The 24,751-nt window shown below is 40.1% G+C and overlaps 2 protein-coding genes across 6 annotated transcripts in view; both read left to right on the top strand.

Annotated features, from left to right (window-relative positions):
* Positions 1-24,751, top strand: part of LOC120956888 (uncharacterized) — a 124,518-nt gene that overhangs the window by 66,942 nt on the left and 32,825 nt on the right. The gene's annotated exons all lie outside the window — the stretch shown is intronic.
* Positions 13,059-24,751, top strand: part of LOC120959872 (uncharacterized) — an 83,805-nt gene continuing 72,112 nt past the window's right edge. For 2 of the 4 annotated variants that reach the window (XM_049611242.1, XM_049611245.1), the window contains exon 1: positions 13,064-13,208. Coding sequence is in view for 2 of the 4 variants with exons in the window: in XM_049611235.1 (XP_049467192.1) it covers positions 14,950-15,912 (963 nt within the window). In the remaining 2 variants the exon portion in view is untranslated. Of the gene's footprint in view, positions 13,209-14,943; positions 16,225-24,751 lie in introns of those variants that run through there. The other 2 variants (XM_049611235.1, XM_049611238.1) reach the window with 2 other exon arrangements.

Genomic DNA, 24,751 nt, shown 5'->3' on the forward strand with positions numbered 1-24,751 from the left:
TTTCTTTTTTATTGAATACCTCATCTACACCCTTAAATGCCCATAAATTAGAGTATCATTCAAAAACCAAAATTTGCTTTGACCCACATATTTTCAAGTTATATTTTGAAATTTTTAATCATCTATAGTAGGCTTATTCTATTCTGAAATCTATAAGATTTGAGTCGAGAAAATTAACTCCAAAGTTAACTTTTCCATACAAATGAACCTACAAAATTCATCAACTCGTCGACGAGACGACTTGATTATAAAATTAAAATAAACCTGATAAACTTATTTAACATTTTTAAATTCTTTTTGCAAAGTATCAAGTACTCCTTGGCTTTTATAAATTGTAGAATTGGCTACTCATGAAATATAGCTGGTTATTATGAATCATAGCCATTGCACTGCAGGTGTTCTCTTCTTCCATCTAATCGCCAATTGTGTTGGTCGTGATTGTGCACACATTCACGCTCTTATGCAACAGCTTAATCAGGTGAATATGATACGACAGGACGAATGCACGCTTCAGAGAACGCGCAGGTGTATAAGCGCTGATGGGATTTCGTGCAGCGCTTAGCGATTGGCCAGTTTCTTGTTTAATTAACTCGTTGTTATTGCCATGAGCCAGACCATAGCCATGGTCTGCAATTTTGTACGCCAGAGTGCTGCGTAGCTTGCAATGGTGAGTCGTATCGTAATCGGTTTGCGAGGGTACGCCCTTTTTCGTTCGATGTGTTGGCACTTCGGCGCGATGGATACCGTGGGACAAGCGAGGTCGGAACTCTACGGGAAATTGGTAGGAGGAAAAGCCCAGCACAAAAGATGCTAGGAAATAGATTGCAGATAAGATGCAAGTGACATGCGAAGCCAATCGGTTCAAAGTGACGCCAAACAAAGACATACAACAACGAATAAGTCAGCAGTATGTTCATTTTTTCACGCGGATAGTTCACGGACAGCGGAAGATCTGTACGTACACACTCACATTGAGTTTAAGAAGAGATGTAAAAAAAAACTCCATCTAAACGCATCGAATGTAGCGGCGATCAAAATAACACCATTTATCTCCTCGACACGATTGCATGGTTTCCGCACACAGTCTCACACAAATATGCATGAGTAATATGAGAAAAGATAGGGCTGAGATGCAGTGGTCGTAAAACCAACGCGACTAAAGGGCGATCTTCCTGTTTGCGTTAAACAGCGTCATCTATGAGTAGCTCGCGCAATTGTCTGGCACTAATCACATTTCAGCTTCATAATCATATTTCTGTTAGCTATCTTCGAAACTTTGTACACAAATACATCGAGCTCAGACGAAATCAGAGAAATCAGGAAATCATGAACAGGATGGCAAAAAGACTAAAAAAGCAAAAAGAGGAATAGCTGACGACTCTAGTTAAACTTAAAGCACGTTATCAACTATTAAATCTCGAAAATGATGGAGGTTTAAAATTAATTCTTTAGATCTATTGTCGGACATCATCAGCTGTACACAAAAAGCGTAACTGAAATGAAAAATGTTATGTAAAAATCAAAGGTGCTTGCACACTGGTGGCTGTGTGACCATGACTCGTTCGACTAGGCATGCGTCATGGAACACAATTTATGACATGGAATTAGCTGCTCGATTACATCTCGCAGGGGGCCGGTCGGTTGGACGAAGCGACCCAAGAGGAGATCGTGAAAGGAGCCAAACGAAACCATGTGAAACGGAGGGACCGGTTTGTTGCGGAGTATGCAGAATCACAGCTTTCCTGCCGACCCGAGAATAGCTCCGATTGCAGCGGAAAATCAGCTGGAGAATGCATGGAGAATGTGATGCCAAGAGTAAAAAATTTTCAACCCGCTCCCCATGCAAAATACCTGTGTAGAATGAGTCATGCGATGCTCGAGACCGGTTCTCCGATTATCGTTTCGTTTCAGTTTGTATTGAGGTGGTAGGTAGTAGATGGTGCCGCTGTTTTAGCATTACATACTGAAAAATATGTATCGTTTTGCTTTTGGCTTTTTTCTTGTCTGAACCAGTTTAAGAAAATGCTAGAGTTTTCGCTCGAGTGTAATATTTTTCATTGGTCTAAAATACAACATGCTCCCGAGTTCGAGAGATAGAAGTGTCAAATTGTGTATGATGGCTCATGCAGTGGCGGATTTAGGGTACCGGGAGCTCTAGGCGATCCGACGAATGTTGGCCCCCTGTAGATGATGAGCGGGGGAGAGGGGGTGGGGGCCAACCTTCGTCGGATCGCCTAGAGCTCCCGGTACCCTAAATCCGCCATTGTATGAACCATCATACACAATTTTAATGGTGGTGATCGGGGCCCTACCGACCATTGATGCTGCATGATTGGAGGGTGTGAAGGAAACTTTATGACAAATCGGCAATCTATGTTTTTTTTTGTGCAAACGTTAAGTAATTACTTACCCCCGAGCATCTAGGTACAGACTAACAAGCATTCTCATATTAATCAGACTGCGAATACCAGAGATAACAGGAGCAGATTGCTCAAAAACAAACAGTTATACATCTATCAGAGTACCATTACTTACTCCTGTAATTGTGTCTTTTTCAAAAAATTATGCGATTTGCATTCCGAAACCATTGACAGCTAACAAATTATTACAAATTATTATTATTAACAAATTATTATTAACAAATTATTAGTAGACAAATTATTGAAATCACTTCAGCCAAGTTTCCGAACATGGACGCTGGTTTTGCTAATACGAATCTAATACGAAGGAAGCATAGGTGCTGTACACTTGATAGAAAGCGATATGTAACAAAAGCCAGCCGTTGTAGTGGCCATGCGAAAGCATGGGTGTACAATTTATTTTTCTGGTTTTATTTTTAGCATCAATGACGCTTGCAGCAGCGAGTACATAAAGAGGACAATTTTATGACATTGAAGCTAGTTTCAAGGGATGGATGTATGGCCCAAGTGAAGCTATTGCTGCTGCTAAGGTAGAGATTTGCTAGCGTCCCAACATCCGCTCCCAGCAGTGCGAGTGAACCAAAACCTGTATGGGAGGGTAGTAGTAGAGCAGTTAGTTGTTGGCATATCTGGACACATCACAGCTAGTAGCGTTACACCGGCACTTACATTTCTCTTTCGCACTACGATCGGGCACGTTCCAACACGACCAGAGTACTTACACTTGTTACATACAGCACGCAAAGGTCGCTCGCAAAAATCACAGCGACTTTTGGGCGACACAAAAACTGCAAAAGAGAGACACGGGATGGGGGCCAGTTAGCAAAATGCACCACAAAAGCATACGACACCGCACCACAATGCGGGCATTAAATTCTCACTTGTCCAGTATGCTTTCTGCATCGTGCTGCGATCGGCGATGAATGGAATGAGTGTGGGATGAATGAAATCGTGTTGCCACAACACAGGAACAAAAACACAGTCAAACAAAACTAATCCGTGACACGCACCGTAGGACCCGATGGTTGAATGTGGAATGAATTAGCGCTCACGAGCGCAGGTCCGGTTCGACACAAGGGTCAAATTGGGAGTGCCTGCGGCGATGACAGCTTGTGTGCGTGAAACTTCATATAGAAAAGCTTAAGAAAGAAAGAGAGAGAGAGAGAGAGAGAGAGAGAGAGAGAGAGAGAGAGAGAGAAAGAGAGAGGGAATAGGGGCAGAGAGAGAGAGAGAAAGATATAGTGAGAGAGAGAGAAAGAATATCCGTACGAAACACACAAACGGAACGATATTGATGTGCCTGTTGCGCGTATATCTTTTTGGTAACTGGTATAAAGGAAGGAACTGATAGATTTCCCGTGATTTGAACATGTCACTCTTGCGATTTCGCAAATTCGCGGAAATTCGCGTCCATAAAATGGGATGGCAATAATTTTTTCATTCATCATCGTGTCATTGCATCACAATCAAGCGAGGACAAGGCAACCGATGGGTGAAAGTCAGCCCCACACATTCAGCCTGGACAATCAATGGATGAATTTGCAATCAATGGATGCTTTTACTCATTTGCTTGCCTCTTCTTCTTAGTGAAAGGTGTATTGTTATGTCTAAACGTATTTTATTTTCTATGCACCTGTCCAACCCTTCCCGAGTTTATCGCCGGAGCTCTTAGCCCTCATACGTAGGCCTGACTATCCTGCTATGGGTAATGAACAAATCACATACATCCAAGCCCATTAGCCCAGAGCAGGCATCCCTTTACCGACAACGGCTGTTGTGCCAATGAAGCAGAAGAAGCTTTTAGTATTGTTATGTCAAGTCGGCAAATGTCAATTTGAGTTGAAGCACTTTACCTTCTTATTTCCATACAGCTTAGCGGTGGCGGATTAAGACGAGAGGAGGCCCTAAGCGGTCATGCGAATGAACATAGTTCGAACAATGCGGCCGCTTAGTTCGCTTAGGGCTTAATCCGCCCCTGCACCTTGGCCTTAGGTCTCACTATTATACTGCAAATATTAATTGCATCCACAATATCCTCTCTTTCCAATCACCTGGCGTCATTGTTACTGCTTCGTGCCCCCACACCCCAGAGACATCGGTTGGAAGGGATGTAGTGGGTTGGAAGTATTGAGAGAATATACCGTGTGGCAGAGAATGAGTACTACAGAGTGTATGTGTGTGTGAGAGAGAGAGAGAGAAAGAGAGAGAGATAGAGAAAAAGAGAAAGAAAGAGGATGAGTGTATGTGTATGTGTGTGTGTTTGTTCGAGAGAGTGTATCGAGACGTACAAACTTCTGAGAAGATGCCGCTCCAGTGGACGAGTTCCAGTGGAGCAGAGACATCGCTTTTTTCGCCCCATGCTGACGACGTGTTAGACGTGAGCCGTACGCGTTGCTTGCTTATTCCTTAGTGTATGTGTGCGTGTGTGTGGAAGTATTACGGTACAAATTTTGGCGAAAATTCGATCAGTACCGATACAGAACAACTGTTCAGACAAAATGGGCAATCCCAACGCTGGACCGTGCGGTATGCGCTTGGCCCAAGGCGATGGTAAATATTTTTTATTAGCGATAGGAGCGCAGCTCACTCTTCTCTATTGTACGTTTTATTTTTGCTTTGGTTAATTTCTGCTTTCCTCTACAGCAGCCCTTCGCAGACTGCTAGGGCTGTGCATTTTCTGCCATGACGTCGTTATCTTCGCGTGCAGGATGTGCGTTCAAAATAATGGACCTTCAATGCGTATATGCCCCTACGACGTGTTGCATGACGGGGTAGGTAAAGAAGGGAGGGTGTCCATACTAGAGCGATAACCAACTATCACCTCCATCACCACCATAACACAGCACAAATAATTTGGTTTTTCTATTTTTACAAATACAGGAGCGATTCCATGTGCATTGTGCGCAGCGTGCGCGAGCTATATTTTTTTGAGACGACGGCAGCAGGATTTTTGGCAGCGGGATGGAAGTTCGGCAAAGTAAAAAACAACATACATATGCACTAACCAAACCCGAACTACAGCAGAGTGCGAGAAAGTACACCAAAAAGAGATACGCGCAATAGGCACATCAATATCGTTCCCTTTGTGTGTTTCGTACGAATATTTCTAGCGTTCGACAGTAAGGAGTTTTTTCGACACTCAATAGTTCTACGCTAGCCGAACCTTCTAACATATCCCATGCAAATTGCTTGATGCTGAATTTAATTGAAAACAAGCAATTGTTTACGAATAAACTGATACTACCAGAAACCAGCACTAGTCTTTTCTTCGATGCTTCAGTTTCATTAACCTGGTAGACGAACGATTTGGGAAACATTTCATGTAAACGCTTTGTACTTTGATGCTCTTCTGTAAAGCTTTCGTAATCGCCGTAATCGTAATCGGCTTGATTGATGGCAAAAGTGGGGAACTTTTCTGAGCAGACAACAGCAATAGCGAATGGTAGGTCTGGTAGTAAAAAAAATAAAAATAAAATAAAAAACAACTCATCCGGAGCAGCTCCAATGACGTCTATTATTCAGCGCGTCTGCAAACTTGTTATTAATAGCAGTTCTTCAATTCTTCAGTTTAATGGTATTTGTCCCCCGGGGCATCTGGGAAAAGCTCGCATTTACCCTTATTTGGGGAGCGTTCCAGTGCAGCACACAAACGCAAAAAAAAAAAATCTCCAGACAGTGAGTGTCTCTGATATTAAGATTTATTGTACCTAGCGTCTGATGCTACGTTTTATTACCTTTACCTTTGCTGTGCATCTGGTTTTCTGACGGTCTTTCTGCCTTGAGATGCAGTGGTTGTGAAATATTGCGCTTTATGTTGGTTCTCCAGCGCATCGTTGCGGTAGTTGGCACCATTGTATGGTTCCTCCAAACGGGGTGCTTCATTCCGAAAGCGATTATGACGGCTTCTTTTCCAGATCGGGCGGAAAGCTATGCTGCAAATGAGATCACTCAGGACATCGCAGGTTTTCAGTTAAGGTAGATCATTTACATTTGCATTATTCTCAGTACAACTACAACATTCAGAGTCAAGGTCACGCTCCGTAACCAGTATGGCGATTTTATTCAATTTTAAACCTATCAATCAGCTAAGCCCATCAGTTGTACAGACAGTCCTTGACCGACAACGGATGTTGTGCCAAAGAAGACGAAGTAGATGCAGGGTAAGAATAAGAAGAAGAAGAAGAAGAAGAAGAAAAAGAAAAAGAAAAAAAAAGAAGAAGAAGAATAATTATAAAAATAAAAATAATAATAATAATAATAATAATAATAATAATAATAATAATAATAATAATAATAATAATAATAATAATAATAATAATAATAATAATAATAATAATATAAATAATAACAATAATAAAAATAAAAATAATAATACTTATATAAATAATAACAATAATAATAATCATAATAATAATAATTATAATAATAATAATCATAATAATAATAATTATAATAATAATAATAATAATAATAATAATAATAATAATAATAATAATAATAACAATAATAATAATAATAATAATAATAATAATAATAATAATAATTATAATAATAATAATAATAAGAAAAAAAGAAGAAGAAGAAGAAACGACTTATCAATCTTTCACCGTAAAGCCTCCCATTTGTGCTGTGATTTCAATTACATATTTTCTATTGTTTCTGTAATTTATTTTTATTCGTTTCTTCTGTTGCGTGTTTGCTTACTACAATACAATCTTTGATATGAACGATATAATTAAGCTGTTAATTTTGATATATTTTTGAAGCTAGAGCTAAAACAGTTTAAGCTATTTGAGTTTTCAAAATCTGATCCTGTTTGTCTTGTCGATCACCATCGATCGTTGCTGAGAGCTATATCGCGCCTTTTTTGTAGGCAATGGCTTAAATTCGATAGCAGCTTCCATCATTAACGTTACTACTCTGGGCTGTTTTGCGGCAGAAGATGAGTCAGTCGAAGTATTAGAAGGCCGTTTATTATTTGAATTGAGGTATTCATTGTTGGTTTTTGGTCGTAGCTCCTGATCTTCAAAGAAGGAAAATTGTAGCTCTCCGGGTTTCGAGCACTTCCAGGGCGGAAGAGCCTCATTGCTTATCTTGTTGCCTTTACTAAATGCTGATTAGAATAATGTAAATATTAGGTGTGCTCAGAAATACGTAAAACACTTTACACTTACAGTCCATGGTCGGATATTTGTGTAGCGCGTTATTGCAGTCCGTCCTTTCGACACAGTGGATAGAGAGCAAATGAGCTCGCTGAAGCATCACACGTGTTCCGACCTTCAAAAACAATCCCGTTGTCATTGAGGTTTGACGTTCAGCCAAGAAAGCCCTCTGCAAAAGGGCGAATGGGGAATGGCAGACAAGGCGAAATTGGAATTCGAATTTCCGTACCGCACCTCCACTGGAAACGATTCCGGTTCGAACTGAACTGGACAGAACTCTTCTGCGATAAGGATAGTATGCTGCTGAATTATATAAGTTGGAGTGACACAAAATAAAACAGAGTTGCTTGAGTTCTCATCGAAACAAGAAACTTCTTTTCAATCTGATTTATCACGAGGAGACACACTCTCCCCTCTAAATACTAACATGGTATAGACAAAGAACGACCCGCTAAAAAACTCACACTTATACTTTTTCAACGGTCATATGATACCAAGGACAGGTGAGATAACATGAAGTCGACCATATGTGTGTAAATGTGTGAAACAAACACAGCTTTGAAAAATGTTGTTTAAATTTAATTCAAATTCATTAAATTATTTGCTTAGAACAGTCTATTGAGCTGAATGTACAGTGTCTTTACAGTACGGTGGCTAAAACATGAGGCTTTCCACATTGTTTTATCTGATTTGGCGAAAACATTATTTCTTAAACCTGTTTTTGTTAAACATAATTGGTAGAGATTGTTTAAATACATAACTAGTTCTATTTAAATTCTTGAGTTCTATTTAAAAGTGAGAGTGTTCTATATTCGTGATCGTACCGGTACATATAATGTTTTATTGCGGTATCTGTTTTAGACTTACAGGTGTTTAGTCTCTAATGGTGCGTCCGAACCGTTGTCGTTTAAAAAGACGCGACAGCAGCAATGTCACACGGATACACGTAAGAGTTACAGTAAGAGCTAGAGACATTAAAGCGATGAATGTGATTCTCATACTTTGCTAATCCTGTTGTATGGGACGCGTTGAACCATCAACGACAATTCCATGATTGCAAATATTCACAGACACTCACTGTTATGCTGTAAACACACGTTCATTTTATTGACCAGTTGTCAAGATGTACCGGTAAATGTGATTTGAAACATGCAACGAACAAACATATAACGACAAGACTTGATCAATATTGTACAAACATGCATATTAGCACGGAAGAAACACTTGTGCTTACCTGTTGCTGTTAGAGGCTGTATTGCAAACATGCGATTTGATGGCGAATTGCTAAAGAAGAGAAGCTCTAACTGCGACCAGTGGAATCCGGTTCATCGGCGTCTATCACTGACCTTCTAGGTTAGTATATGTCAAAAGACTGCTGGCATACTCCGACCGAGCATTAATTCATAGTACGATCGGGTTAGTAAAGTTGAGTATTTTAGAGTTAAAAAAAAAAAAATATTCGGAAAGAACGGATTTGGGCGTATTGCTTAGCAAAAAATTACATTAATACAAAGGGAAAAGATTTACAGTCAAGTTTGTAAAATGAATTACTTACCATCATCAAAGAGGTGTTTTCAAGGAACACGTACTTTTGTGTTTAATTTTTTTTTTACCGATTGGTTGGCAAGTTGCCATTGCAGAAGGAAGGTGAAAGATGAAAGCACGATGTATCAACATTCAATAAATCATAATTTGGAAAAAATAAAAATTGTTGATGTAAATATTTTGTTTAATTTATTCTCCTCATTATCTCACATAATCTCACACACGTAAGGGTTGCAGAACCCTGGAATTGTCAACTTAAACATGCAGTGGTTTGCTGTGCGCTTGTTCAGCAGTGCAATCGTTCTTTACACTCGGGGCGGTCGCTTTCTGCTGTTTCGCTTCCAAAACGTTGATTCTATATTCTTGCAGAGTGGAATAGTGTTTTTATGCGGCTGTGGCTTCTATCATCTAACGTCTTTTTAAACTCTCACGCCCTTCAAATACTGAATATGGAGCTGAAGCTGAGTCAAGGTACAAAGGGGTTGTTCTAACTACCCGTAGGAAGCTGAAAGATTTGTTTCATGATAAATCGTGTTTACAGCGCTCGTGTCCGGTAGAGCGGCCGATGAGTCGGAAGAGTTGCAGTTTCTGTATTTCGAGGACCAAGAGCTGAAACTAGACGAACAACGGGACAAAGAGGAAAACAAGCAGCCACAGCAAAATGTGAAATTGTGCTATGAACCTGGTAGTCAGTACTGTACCTTTTGCATGACCACGTTAATGCGTGAGGGTCACGTGGCGGGGGAGTCGTGCAACTTCCGGTTTTGTGGCAAATACGACAGGCAGATCTGTGAGCCAATCATCAAAGTAAAATCAGAAGAATATGAAAATAAGGAGCCAGAAAAGGATAAAGCGAAATGAGGGAAAGAGACGCGACGCAGCACACGCATACGTGCCATGTAGTCGAATGTTGTGCAATGGTCAACATACACCCACCGACTGTCGAGCGTTCGATATAATTGTACGTATCCCAAGAAAACCACAGGGCAACTAGTGTTTTCGATTGGTTTTCCAGCAACGGAAAGGCTAGGGCAAGGATAGCCTAGGTTGTTTTTTGTATGGCCGTTGCCATGTAGGTGATTCTCGTTTATCTCTTCGACTTCTTCAACTCGTGTTTTTTCGCAGGTTCGCAGGGACTTTTTGCGCAGGTGCGATAGGGCGTAGTGCTATTATTTGTATTTAATGTTTTCCTCAATCGACCAACCGTATGTGTGATGATTGCAGGGGTAGAACCCTCCGTTTATGAGAAAGCTCTCTTTGTTTGGTGTGACTCCGCCCGACGTTGTCTACAATCAACTCCTTGTTGGGTAAAACATAATCGCTAAAGAAGCATCACTAGAAAGATTTCAGTTAAGGGAGGATACGTTGTTCTGTCATTCACTCTTTAGGTTACAATGGCTTTATGAGGAGAATACTTACTTACTTATTTATCCGGCGCTATAACCGTTTTGCGATCTTCAGGACCTGCTTCAGGAGTGTCCGAAACCGCTAAACCATTGGTCTATTGTGGGCCAAAAAGGTAAAACAGATGACATGACCAACCGTGAAAAACTGTTTGTAGCGCTGGAGAAAGTCTGGATAAATTTAAACCCTCAACACATTCAAACCTCGTTGAAAGTATGTCACCTCGCTGTCAAACTGTTATTGAAGCGTGAGATGGTCATAAAAACTATTGGTTATAGTAATTATAATTTATCGATTCTCAAAGTGCGCACTTTACTTTGTCTATCTGAAAAATGAATTACGCTGCTATTAGATCAAACTTCTAGAAATATATGTAACATCACCAAGGTATTAATTTTGAACTTACAAAATGCTATAATTTATCAAAAGAAAGCTTACTAAAATGTCCAATGCAAGAATAGTTATAGCGATGTTTATATATGAATAACAAGTGCTTATTTATTTTTGTCTAGTACTGGTACTGTTCATTAACTATATTTTGGCTGAACGTGATATCTGAAATACGCCAAAGTCGGTTTTACGTTAATGTCTATGGAACGCATTATTCGCGTAATACAGAAAATCTGTTTTGTTGTTAGAACATCGTTTGAATGAGTGATGCTTACTTTAATGTCTATCGTTTTTTGAAAACAACTGAACACTTCAGAGCTAGATTTAGCATCAGGTATGTATCTCCATGCATCTACATGTGTTTCGAGTACGGGCACGAGTACGCCCAGGGCTGCAGTTACACAATGTGCACATGAAGGCGGTGAAAGTGTGCTCTTACGGTTCCGATATATCAAACCCAAACCGTAGGCAGTAAAGTGGCACAAGTGAAGGCAAGTACATCAAAATAGAACATGTGAAATAACATTACGAGAAGCAACGCGTTTTGAAATACACAGCGTGGGCGTCAAAATACGGCACACACGGCTGGTTGGCCCGCTAGATAGTGATATTTGTAATGCATTTTTATTGCGCTAGAAACTAAAACCTACCAGCCAGTGTTTTCTGGCATTCATAATATAGGCGTTTTGCCGCTAAATTTATCCTCCAGACTAGCAATGCACTGTAACACGTAGTTTGTTACGTAAGCGTCAGTACAGTAAGCGTAACTTTTTGTCTAATGCTTCTAGTTATTTAATGTAGGGTTAAAAATGTTTGTCACTAGCAGCTATAAAGCGTTAGAGCTCTTACACACCACACGAATGTGACAATTGGCGCGTTCGACAAATTTATCTCATTTCCAAATTTATGAATGAAAAATCAGGCAGTTCGTGGTGCTGTCGCACGCTGCAGGTGTGAACGTAATACGAACTTTGATGGTTACACGTTCAAAGCAAAAAAAAAAAAACATTGTAAAAACAGGTGTTTTTAAATTATTTTGGTTAGTGTTAATGTTTGCAACGGTAGCAACCAATTATATTTAATATATATTATTAAGCAATTATATTTAACATATACATTTTTTGTTAGGTCACAAATCATTTTAACTGTCTAGTTTGCGAGTGCGCCGAGATTGTGTGTTTATTTCGGAAAATTAAGCTACAGCCGTACTGAGCTATGGTCGCCAAACGCGATAATTTTAACATTCGTCCGGTAACAAAGAGCTCTTATGCAAACATCATCCACGGAGTGCTGTGCAATAATTCCGTAAAATTGAATTTTTTTAACTAGAGTATGCTATCTCCCTTCTCCCCCACTCAACCACTCTAATGCTCTCTTCATTCTCTCTTGCTTGCTCTCTCTCTCTCTCTCTCCCTCCCTCTATATTTCTCTCTCTTTTCCTCTGTACCACTATCTCGTCTGTATCTGTCTCACCATCAAGCTAAAAAACATTTTCACACACACACACACACACACACACACACACCTATACAACTTAACATTTCGTTAGGCTCGGATCACGACAACTCGTATGGGTACCGCCGGTGGCTAGACGGTCCTAGAACGGATGCATTGTGCCGTCGCGTTTTTTTTAATTTTTTTTATTAGCAGCAGTGTACCCCGCGTTCTTCTGAGCAGCACCAGCGAAAAAGAAACAGAAACAGATCAATGCGCACTGTACAACAAACACACTATCGCGCTTTGTCCACGTCCGGAAAAATTCCACTTAAACGCAAAAGGTATCTTCAATAGCGTCCATACGTCTTCATTGTGGGGAATTAGACAGCCGCAGCGGATGTTTTTTGCCAATTTTGTTTTTTTTCTGCACGCATGATTACCACTACCTTTGCGAACACATGCACACACACACATTGAGGCAAGCGCAGGCAATATATCGCACAGCTACATCGGAAGATATCACTAACTGAAATTCCAAGAAGCTTTCTTAAGGATGCTGCGAAACCAATCGCCTCTCGCTCGCACACACGCTCGCTCGTTCGCTCGCTCTCTCGCTTTCTCGCACGGTGGCGAGGCTCTCTCGCAGTGTGGCCCTCAAACGCGCGTGGAGTCGGCGGTTCGTGTGTGGTTGCTCCAGTATTAGTGCGTAAGGTTACACTCAATCGCACCATCGAAGTGAAAACTGAAGGAAGCGCACACCCATCATAAATGCGCAAGAGCTTGAAGCGGCCGGTGATTGTATAGAAGCGCAGTTAAAAGTTCTCCGGCGGTGCAGTTCCAGTGCTTTGTGGTTAGAAAATAGCATTGTGTGGTGAAGGGATTCAAAATACAACGTAATACAACGGGAGGGTTTTGGGTTTTTTTTTGCATCAAGATCATGGACAACCATCATCATTTATTCCCACTCTTTTCCTGGGCATTGTTACGTACGCTGAAGGCCTGACCCGTCTGTCTGCCATTATGACAATGTTCTGATCGCGTGTTCTGTGTTTTTGTGTGGGTGCGTGTGTGTGTTTGCGTGTTTTACAAAGAGGAGGAATCTTCTTAGACTCCCATTGTCACACGGGCCATCCCGTTAGCATGCGATTCTTACACAGTGAAGTCCCTCCTTTGGTCATACACCCCATTGCTGCACATCGTTTCAACGCAACACCTTCCAATATTAGTGCGGGCATACATATTTTTTTTCATTAGTGATTCTGATCTGCCAAAGTCATTCTGTTGCGCCGGTTCTCCTTACGCGTCCAAATACGCGCCAAAATTGCAAAAGTGTTGCACAGGCGAGCAATAACCGCGCTAATTAGGATACATTTCGAATTATACTTATCGTAATTTAATATTGTTTACAGTCGAGTGAGTTGTATTTGATGATGCCGAGACATTTCAACTGAAGGAGAGATTCGATGTTTGCCATACCCATTCGGATGTTCCCTGATTGTTCTGCTTAGTGGCTGTTTCAATTGGTTTTGTATGTGTGTGCTCACGTAGATTTTTTTTCGTGACTGAATTCGTTGCTGTCGTTGTGTTCTTTTTTTATATCATTCTTAATTTTGCATCCATATTCTTGCCTGCTACATTGGGCTGAACAATATATGGATTGAATCCATTCAGCAATGTGCTCGAGCCTTAATGCGGGCAAAACAAAGCGCTATGGTTTTGTGGTTTGTCCAAGTGAGATAAGGGGAAGTTGTTTTGTTCTCCATTTTGATTTCTTCGTCGCGCGTCGCTGTTAGACCAAGGATAACGTATTTAAAAGGTTGATTTTTATCGCTTTTGCTGGGCGACATTGTGGGGGACATCTGTCATTCTCTGCATACAAATTTCATTACCCCGCACCAGCCCTCCCCGATTTTTATACCGGAGCCCCCGGAAGAGAAATGTCAAGTCGAGAAATGTCATTTTGCTCTGAACAACTTCACCTTGTCATTTATAACACCTTGTGTTAGACCGGGTTTTAGCGATTGTTTTTCACATCCAGGAAATAAATATAAACCTGGCATTATTTGCGACACATGTGATTTTTTTTTTGGTAAAAAATAACAGATATTAACCCATTTGATCATGTGTGCTGATTGTTAATAATGCTTCAAAATCTGTGATAAAAGTTCGTGAAATTGTTTTGTCCCAGAAAATCGAAGAACCTTCCTGAGACCGTTGAGCTTAAAATCCATATCATCGTAGTATACATTGAAGTTATTTTATATTGTACTGTAAACATTTGATGTATAAACTTAATTGTAACGCTGCACTCGTACACAGATGCTACGGGATCGGTTTTTGGTCATTTTTCCGATTTATTTTTGTTGTTTCTCATTTTTTTTATAGTTTCAACAATTGATTGGGTTTACCCAGAAATGTCTATTGGTATCCCAGACCCAGACTATTGGTATCGAATTGCAATGGGAAGATTCCAATAAATAGTGGGAACGAGCCAAAAATATGTTTTAACATTATAATTGTTTTGTTTGTTTGATTTATCTTTTTATGTGGTGTGTTTGCTCGTGTAATCCTGCGATACCCTCCAGAACAGGATGAGCCAAGCAGCTGAAGGGAGTGATACCGGTAACGGTGTACCATCGTCACCGATAGCCAGAAGTGTGGCCGAGTCCAGCGCAACCCCTTGGCGTCCGATGACGTTTCCGGACTTGCGTGGGTTCCCCGCCGCACAGCAGCTGTACGGTTTGCCGGTTCCGATCGATTTGAGCTTCCTACGCTCACCTGTCAGCAGTGATGAGGGGGCATCGGGACAGCCGTGGCAGCAGCAGCAGCATGCCGACTTACCGTCCCAGGTACTTTTACCCACTTTCCAGGTTTCTATTTTCGATAGAATTGCACGCTTTCGAAAACATCAACCGTATAACGATTCTCAAACGTTGCAGGTAATTACACCTCGGGAGGACGAGCTGGTGGAAGCCGATGTCAGTGGTGCTCCAGTGGCTCCAATGAGAATTAAATCCGCTGGGCTGGTCCCGAGAGCTAGTGGCGCCGTAGCGGTAGTGGAACCGTATCAACACGAGACCGGGTCTGATGATGAAGCAAACGAACAAGACTCGTCGGAATTGGACGACGTTATGATTCCCGCATGTCCAACTGCTATTAGCGCACCGATATTTTTGCAACCCGAAAATGAGGAAGCAAATATGACAGCATTCAATGGTGCTGCATCGATTGCTAACCCGTGCTGGCCACCGCTGCATGAGCATACGGAACAGCCCGACCAGCAACTATCCGTCGATGTTCCAATCATAGTTAAACTAATCGGTAGAGCAGGATCTTACGGTTCACTGTACGCGATTTGGTACGCTCAATTGGGAAGCCACGATATCATGGATCGTATCCCGGATTGCGTCATATTTGCCCCAGAGCTGGCACCGGATCACCAGGGACCCCCACCGATACTTACATCGCTTTTGCTGCAACGCAGAATGTCGACTGGCGAGCTGGTGACGGTTCCGAATGGCCCGAAGCAGATGCCTGGCCATTCGATTGAATAGGATGTGCCCACGAAAACGGTGCAGCTATCGGTAAACCAAACCTACCCTTGTTTGTACCCTTATTGGAGAAAGTGGACCAATTTTGAGGATTAATTTTACTTTAATACAATGTATTTTGGTAAAAAATCATTTAAACGTTAAACATTTGTACGACTATATTTTGTACTAATATTTGAAGTCAATAAAGAAAACAATATTTTTGAAGAGTTCATACCGCATAACAAAGACATGATATATGTTTCCTTTATTCCTTCGGCATACTCTCCCTAAATGGTCGACTGTTTGCATTAAACCACGTGCCGTCTTCAGTATTATACAAGCTTTTATTCATTGAACATTGGATTCATTCCTGCGTATTAATGTGTAATGAGTTCGAATAGTTTTTCTATGCTCATTGTCTGGATAAACTAACTGACCCAAATTTAATCAAATTTCTTTTTTTTTTGGTGATCGGAATTAGTGTTGTTGAAAAATCTTATCTTAAGCCCTCATGCAAATATTTATACAATCAATAAATATCCTAACTTTCCTCAGATTTTGCTTGGTTGACCTTTGGCTTCCATTTGCTGCAGGGTATATTGTGTTGTCTTAGTTTATTGTTAAGTGGCATGACTATAGCTTTAAATTGTGTAAAATATGTTTCTATAGCGAAATCATCAGCAAAAGTGTATTGTTTTTTTTTTTTTAAATATATTTATTTGCGTGTACAGATTAATTTCTATTTACTAGAGTGGATATTTACAACAAAAAAAAACTTTACATATACAAAAGTAGTGCACACTTAAGGACGACTATATCTATCTCAACATCGTTGTTTTCAACGATGTGGAAAATGTAGTTAGCAAACAACCTAAGAATAAATATACGTATTCCCAGACTAACTCCTGCTAGTTCTGGAAATCGCAGACTATTGAACAAATAGGGGCGTCCTGGAGCTTTTGAAACTATTTCTTGCTGCAGCAGTGCCCAAGCCGCCGCTACTCTACTACAGCAAGCAAATTTGTGTTCCAGACTTTCCATTTGTGGACAAAACGAACATTGATTGGAAGCCCTTCTTCCCATCCGAAACAAGAGCTCTCCATGTGACACTTTACCATTTGCTAGCATGTATAGAGTAGCTCGTTGTTGTGCTGATAAATCAAAGCATTGCATATTAGCCCAGATTCTGGTCCAACAAAGTTGTTGATTTTCATGTGCTACTTTGGCATCTGGTAGCTTGTCCACAAGTATGCGACGAAGTTTACATGAAGAGGGGTTTGCGACATATTCAGCGGGTAAATAGGCCAGTTGTCTCACCACGATTTTTAGACAGGGATACCAGCTTAGAATGGTGGCCAGATTTGGCGGATTACCAGCTTGGACGATATGAGGCTCGCTGTATTTGAGGGAGCTGCACTCTGCTTATTTGCACGACTAGTATGTCTGAGATAAAATTGTGGAAAAGTAGCGATGATAAGTTACTACTGATGTGAATGGTTTTGACTTACTTTTGTCTTTAGAAATGTTATTGCCTATCATGAACCTTTTATCATTATCAAACGCTTTTTCACCATGGAGTAGTGCTAGGTCGGTTGATTTCCTTGTTGGACGGGTTTTGAGTAAATCTTGCTTCATTTTATGAATTTGATGTGTAGTTGACTTAGAATTGATAATTAGGTATGATGTTGCCTTCATTGGTAATTGAAGGAAGTCAATACAGCGCCTACCACAACTATATGGACAGTCGTTTTTCGCGATTTGCGGACAATCCATAAGAGATAGAGAAAAACAGTGAATATATGAGTTGTGCAGAATACTATTTCACATCTTCGTATATTTTTTTCAATTTATTTTAACACGTTTTTATGACACGACTTATGACGAAAAAACAAATTTATGGTCGTACCATAACTATAAAGACACTTCGAAAAACAACAGGTTTAACAGGTTTTAAAACAGGTGCTAGCTAACGCATTTAAAAATCGTTCATTAATATAAATAACATATTCTAGAAAGGTTTTAAAGATACATATTTTTAGACGATTTTTAAAAAGTGTTTTAATAACTTATTTTAAAGTTTAAAAAAATTTTATTAGAGTAATCATCAAAATCTATTTTTTTAAATATAAAAATCACTAAAAAATGTTTTTTCGCCTGTAATGATTGTTTTGAAAATGAAATCCAAAGAATTTAGGAAGATTTTCAAAAAATGTTTTGAAACTGCCATGAGAATCTTATCAATTTTGTGAACAACGGTTCAAAACTGATCCGATCAAACAAAAGCGACACTAAAAGGCACAACAACGATTTTTTAGCAGAATATAAATATTTGCTGCTGTTACATGCATAGTTAAGGAATATAATCCTAACCTGATATGTTTTTCCTCCCAATTTCAAAACACATTGAAAACAATGTGTTTTTTTTAGCAATTTCAAAATAATGTTTGAAAAACTTTTAACATACTTTGGTTTGCATTTTCAAAACAATCATTACAGGCGAAAAAAAAATTTCTCTAGGTTTTTGATATTCGAAAAAATATATTTTGATAATTACTCTCATAAAACTTATAAAGCCTTAAAATAAGTTATAAGAACACTTTTTAAGAATCGTTCAAAAAAATATTTCTTTAAAACCTTTGTAAAATATCTTATTTATATTTTTGAACGATTTTTACATGCATTAGTTATCGCATAAAACCTGTTTTTCGAAGTGTCTTTATAGTTATGGTACGACCATAAATTTGGATTTTCGTCATAAGTCGTGTAAAAATGTGTTAAAAAAATTTGAAAAAATATACGAAGAAGTGAAACAGTATTCTGCACAACTCATACATTCACTGTTTTTATCTATCTCTTATGGATTGTTCGAAAATCGCGAAAAACGACTGTCCATATAGTTGTGGTAGGCGCTGTACTTACTTAGTTACTTATCAGGCGCTACAATCATTTTTGTACCAAATGTCCGAAACCGTTCACCGTTTCCTTTATAATACTACTTTTACAAAAAAAAACCTGTGATGCTTAAAATGCTGATTGGTCTATAGTTTTCTGGTGTAGTTGAATCTTTGTCGTGTTAAGGTATTGCTAATATTTTGGATTTTTACACACTTTTGAAACTTATTCAAGCTTTAGAAAGCTGTTGAAAGCACTCCTTCGCTTACACTCACACTGATAGCACGTACTTCATTTCGCTCCGCGTTATTTGCGTTTTGTGCACTTATTTTCGCAAATCCCGATCTGGTTCTATCATTGCACTGTGTTCTCATTATCAGTTGTGCAAACCTCAATAAACTGTTCATATACTCAAGTGCTCGAAGCCTGTATAAGTTATATAAAGTGTATACTCCTTGGCGCGGTGAGGCTATTGAACCGTCATGGCTGATCACTGTTTGACCTGCGCCCGTGCTTCGTCATCCGAGGAACTTACTTACACTTGCGACGGCTTCTGCAAGCGATGGGCTCATCGTTCGTGTCTTGGTGTGAGTAGTGCCGCAGTCAAGGATCTCATCAAAGAAGATTCTCAAATTCTGTGGCTTTGCCACAATTGTTCGGAGAATCGCCGCAACGGACACTCAGTGATGATTGCTGAGCTAACGGCGGCACTCACCGATCTCAAATCTCAGCTGTCAGCTGAGTTCCAAACACGTATGGATGCTGCCGCGGAATCGCTAAAACGCACGATGCTATCCTCACTCGATCAACACACTGATACTCGTCCTGCTTCACACACTTCTACATTCACCATTCAACGCAAGACATCGACATCCAAAGCACCAGTTCTTTCGTCAACACCAGCCACCGAACTTAGCAACCCGGCAAAACGTCGTTTAATGGACCGTTCTCCGCCGTCCGTTGTCGCCACCTCCCCGCTTCTAAATGGCACCGCACCCATCGCCACTTCAGCTCATGCCACATTGCTCCTACCACCAGAAACGCCTAAATTCTGGTTGTACCTGTCGCGCTGCCGCCCGACAGCCACAATCTTAGAAGTGGAGACTTTCGTCAAGGAGCAAATCGGCATCGAGGATGTCACCGTTTTTAAGCTGGTGCCACTTAACCGCGATGTCCGCACTCTGACTTTCTCTTCGTTTAAAGTCGGTTTGTCGCCGGATTATAAGGAGAAAGCATTATTATGCTCATCGTGGCCGATCGGAACTGTCTTCAAAGAGTTCACGGATCGTAGGAATGCTCCTATTTCTACATTGTCGGCAAATCTCCTGACCACTACCACTACAGCACCAACAAATACACACGTACCTGTCACCACAAACACTGATGTATCTATTCATATGGAAACAACCAACAACATTACTGCCTCCACCAACAACACTGCAGTCTCGACGTCACCTCCTCGATCATCACAGCAGCAATAGCAACACTACTTACACACTCGCACTCTAAATCTCCGTTAAAATTTTACTATCAAAACACTCGCGGTCTCAAAACCAAACTTTCGGATCTTCGCATCTCTCTCGAAGTTGCGAGCTATGATGTCATAATATTAACTGAGACATGGCTGGACGATTCGATTCCTTCATCCCTCTTCTGTGACCGAAAGTATACCGTCTATCGTTGTGATCGTTCAAGCGCTAACAGTACCTGCTCTCGCGGCGGTGGTGTACTCATTGCCTGTTCCGCTAAGCTCTTGTCGCTGCACATTGAAGTATCCCAATGCTCGTTAGAACTTTTATGGATTCAAATTAAACTGAACGGTCATTCACTCTTTGTTGGTGGTGTGTATTTACCTCCAAACCTCAGCTCGAATACTGACACGTTAGACTCATTCTTCAATACAATTACATTAATACAATCTCGCATGAAAGATAGGGATTTGTTTGTCTTATGCGGTGATTTCAATCAACCTGGACTATCGTGGTCTCAAAATGAGGATTATTTCGCACCGCTTGCCGTTAACCCTGCCTCATCCTACTTTATAGACGGATTAGCTGAATTCAATCTGCGTCAACTTTCAGGGGTCGTAAATATTTTTCGGAGGCAACTAGATTTAGTTTTTGTTAATGAGTTAGTGACATATTCATGTTCACCAGTTTCTTGTAGTATTGACCCTATCGTTAAATTAGATCATTATCACCCACCTCTGGAATTCGTAGTAAATGTTCCTTTACCGCATAATGGTAATAATGTTAGAGATAACAAATCTGAGTTGAATTTTCGGAAAATGAACTTAGAAAAATTTAGGGAAATCATAACCAACTCTGATTGGAATTTTTTAGAAATTAGAACCGATTCTCCCTCCACTGTGGACGTAGCGGTGGAGCAATTTAGTAATATTGTTAAGGCAGCTCTCCCTTTATGTTGTCCTCGTTCTAAACCCTCCTCTCGCCTTCCTTGGTATGATGCTACATTGCGGTCATTAAAGGCGGATAGAACACGCGCCCTCAAAAAACTCGGTTCAACTCCTTCTGAGTATAATCGTAGAGTTTTCAAATATGCCGCTTCTGCTTTTCGAATTTATAATCGGGCCAGTTATAGGTTGTATCTTGGAAGGCTTCAATGCATGTTATACCGTAATCCTAAACTTTTTTGGTCTTATGCCAAGAAGCGTCGTAATCCCTCTTCCCTTCCTACTTCCATGTCGCTCGGTTCGGTCACTACGGACAATGCTGCTGACACTTGTTCCCTATTCGCTGAGCATTTCGCCAATGGTCTGTCTAGACCGAAGAGTCAACCTTTGACGGAGTCTGAGGGCATATTGCCTGGTTTAAACTCCGTCGCATGGGCTGAGGGTATTGTCAATGTTAATACAGTCTCTGAAGCTCTTAAAAAACTTAAGCCATCCTTCTCCCCTGGACCGGATGGAATACCAGCCTCGGTTTTAAAAAAGTCACCTTTTCTATTCGTTCCTCTATTGGTAAAATTGTTTAACCTATCTTTGTCCTCGTCTTCATTCCCTTTATTGTGGAAGCGGGCATGGCTAGTTCCCATTCACAAAAAAGGTAACCCGTCTGTCATTTCCAATTACCGTGGCATCTCAATACAATGCGCAATAACCAAGGTATTTGAGCATATTATCCATACCTATGTGTTTAAACTCACCTCTTCTACTATTATCCCTCAGCAACATGGCTTTTTTCCTAACCGTTCTACAACAACTAACCTTATGTCCTTCACCTCTTTCGTATCATCCCAGTTAGAGTCAGTTAAACAAGTTGATACTATTTATACTGACTTCAAATCTGCATTTGATCGTATTCCTCATTCCTTACTTCTAAATAAAATTTCACAACTTGACGTCAATAATCTTTTTGTATCTTGGTTACGTTCTTTTCTATGTGATCGTTCCTATAGTGTTAAATTTAATGATATGTTTTCGACTCCCTTTTCATGTAGTGCAGGCGTACCGCAAGGTAGTGTTCTAAGTCCTTTGCTGTTCATAATTTTTATTAATGATGTCCGTACCACCCTCCTTCCTGAGTGTTTCCTCTGCTACGCAGACGACCTCAAAATCTTTCTCCCAGTTTCGTCTCCTAGAGATTGCATTTCCCTACAAAATATTCTTGATCGTTTTTCGTCTTGGTGTTCTAGTAATTCCCTCACATTATGTCCTGATAAGTGTAACGTCATTTCGTTTAGTCGTTCGCAGTCTCCAATCACTTACTCGTACGTCCTAAATTCTGTACCAGTCAATCGTGTTTGTGTCGTAAAAGACCTCGGTGTCTTGCTTGACAGAGGCCTCACCTTCAGCCACCACATTGACTCAGTTGTCAATCAGGCGCGGAAAACATTGGGTCTCCTAAAGAAAATTGCGTGCGATTTCTCCGACCCTATGTGCCTCAAGACTCTGTTCTGCTCTCTGGTCAGATCGATTTTGGAGTACTGCTCAGTAGTCTGGTCCCCTACAGCTCGAACCCACGTGGAACGTATCGAGCGGGTGCAGCGATCGTTCACCAGGTTTGCTATATGTAAAATCCTGGGTAGATTGTCCTCCCCCATACCTCCTTACGAGGACAGGTGTCGGCAGCTTGGCCTGGAACTATTGGAAAACCGCCGTTCCCATGCCCAATCCTCCTTTATTGCCGCATTACTCCTTGGTAATATTGATTCTCCTTCCCTTCTTTCTTCTATCCCTTTCTACGCCCCTAACCGTGTTCTTCGAAACCGCCCTCCCCTAGTGATCCCTTCCCGCCGAACTGCAGTGGGCCGTAATGACCCCCTTCTTCGTGCAATTCGTCGATTTAACTGTGTATATTCTATGTTTGATTTCAACCTTCCCTTATCCTCTTTCCGATCCCGCATTAGAACCCTCCATAATCCCGTGCTGCCTTAATTTTTAATTTTTAAATTTTAAATTCTAATTTTCTAAAAAAAAATTTTCTCAAATTTTAGATAATTTGTTGTTTATTTTTGTTAGGTTAGGAAATTAGGTAATAAGTATTATTTAAGTATTTGTGAAACCAAAAGGTAGACAAATAAATTTGAATATGAATATGAATATGAAAGTAAAAAGATAAATAAATAATGGATTTGTTCGGTAAGTACCATTATTGAAAGTATCAAGACCGACAGATTTTTTGTTAGTATGCGCTTTGTTTTCAATGTGTTTTACCTGGGGTCTCCAAAATATGTCCCCGGGTTGCATACGGCCCTCGAGAGCCAATAATGCGGCCTGTGAAGACTTTGTGAAGATTAACACAAAAAGTTTATTAGTCAGCTATTATTTAATTTATGAAATTTATTTTAATTTCAAAATCTAGCTTCATTTTAAATATGTATACATAAATATATTTTTGTTACATTCAGTTGGTATTTTCTCATTAGCTTGCTTCTAGTTGGAGGACAGTTACACGATTTGTGCTCATCAGCATTACGTATAACATTTCACGTGATTACAGTGTTTACGCTGCTGTGGTTGAATTGTGCTCTGCTACCATTGGATTGTCACTACACGGAAGGTTCGTAAACTAATACGACCAAATATTACAATCAGGCAGCAGCGGCTTTTTTATTTTTCTTCTTTGATCCAAATTCAAACGTCCATTACTAATTTGCACAATGCACTCATTTGTATGATCTCCTATTCGAAATGCTAAGTAACAGTTGTGGTGAGATTGCCGTATAATGTAATTGATCTGCTTCGCTCTAACCGCCAGTCACATTGGGCTAGGCTCATGATTCATTCCGAGGGGACGACCATTAAAGAACAAGCACACTTGCGTTTTCGTTTACCTATGTACAATCGTGTTCAGCGATTTGCGTTCAGTTTGCTGTGAACCGTCCAACAGCATAGATCGATACTCGGACACGTAAAACTAGACGGCGATAAGTCGACTTTTTGTTTTGAAATTGAGTGAATTGAACAAATGTGAGTGTTTCATCAGTTTACAATGTGTGGTATTTATTTTATCCTTCACGGAATCTAATGAACAACATTTCTGTTTTCTTGTTTCTCGCCTACTAGGTTTAACCGTAGTTGCTTTAGACCCACTAAGCCTTTTTTTTAATAAAAACAACTAATTTGTGCTTTATTACATTATTTTCTTACAAAGTAGCATAAACAGTTTTTTGCCTAGTTCTTCTAGTAGTGCCTAGTAGTTTGCCTAACTTATTCTTCTTCTTTTGGCACAAGAACCATTGTCGGTCAAAGCTTGGCTTTCAGTTACTTATTGGTTACCAATATCAGGATAGTCAGTCCTACGTATGGGGGCGCGGTCCATTTTGTTCTAGTTTAACTACTGTGTAACTAATTGCAGATCAGTTTCTCTTTTCAATATACATATGGCATGCTTGCTAAAATTTTGCTGAAGCTTATTCGAAGATCTGGATTTCTGGTAGAGTTTCGAAAGGTGGTACTTAAATTTCAAGCTCTTTAGATATTTCAAAGACTAAGAAACTAGTGGGA

The sequence above is a fragment of the Anopheles coluzzii genome, chromosome X (genome assembly GCF_943734685.1).
Source record: "Anopheles coluzzii chromosome X, AcolN3, whole genome shotgun sequence".
In the NCBI taxonomy this organism is placed as follows: Eukaryota; Metazoa; Arthropoda; class Insecta; order Diptera; family Culicidae; genus Anopheles; species Anopheles coluzzii.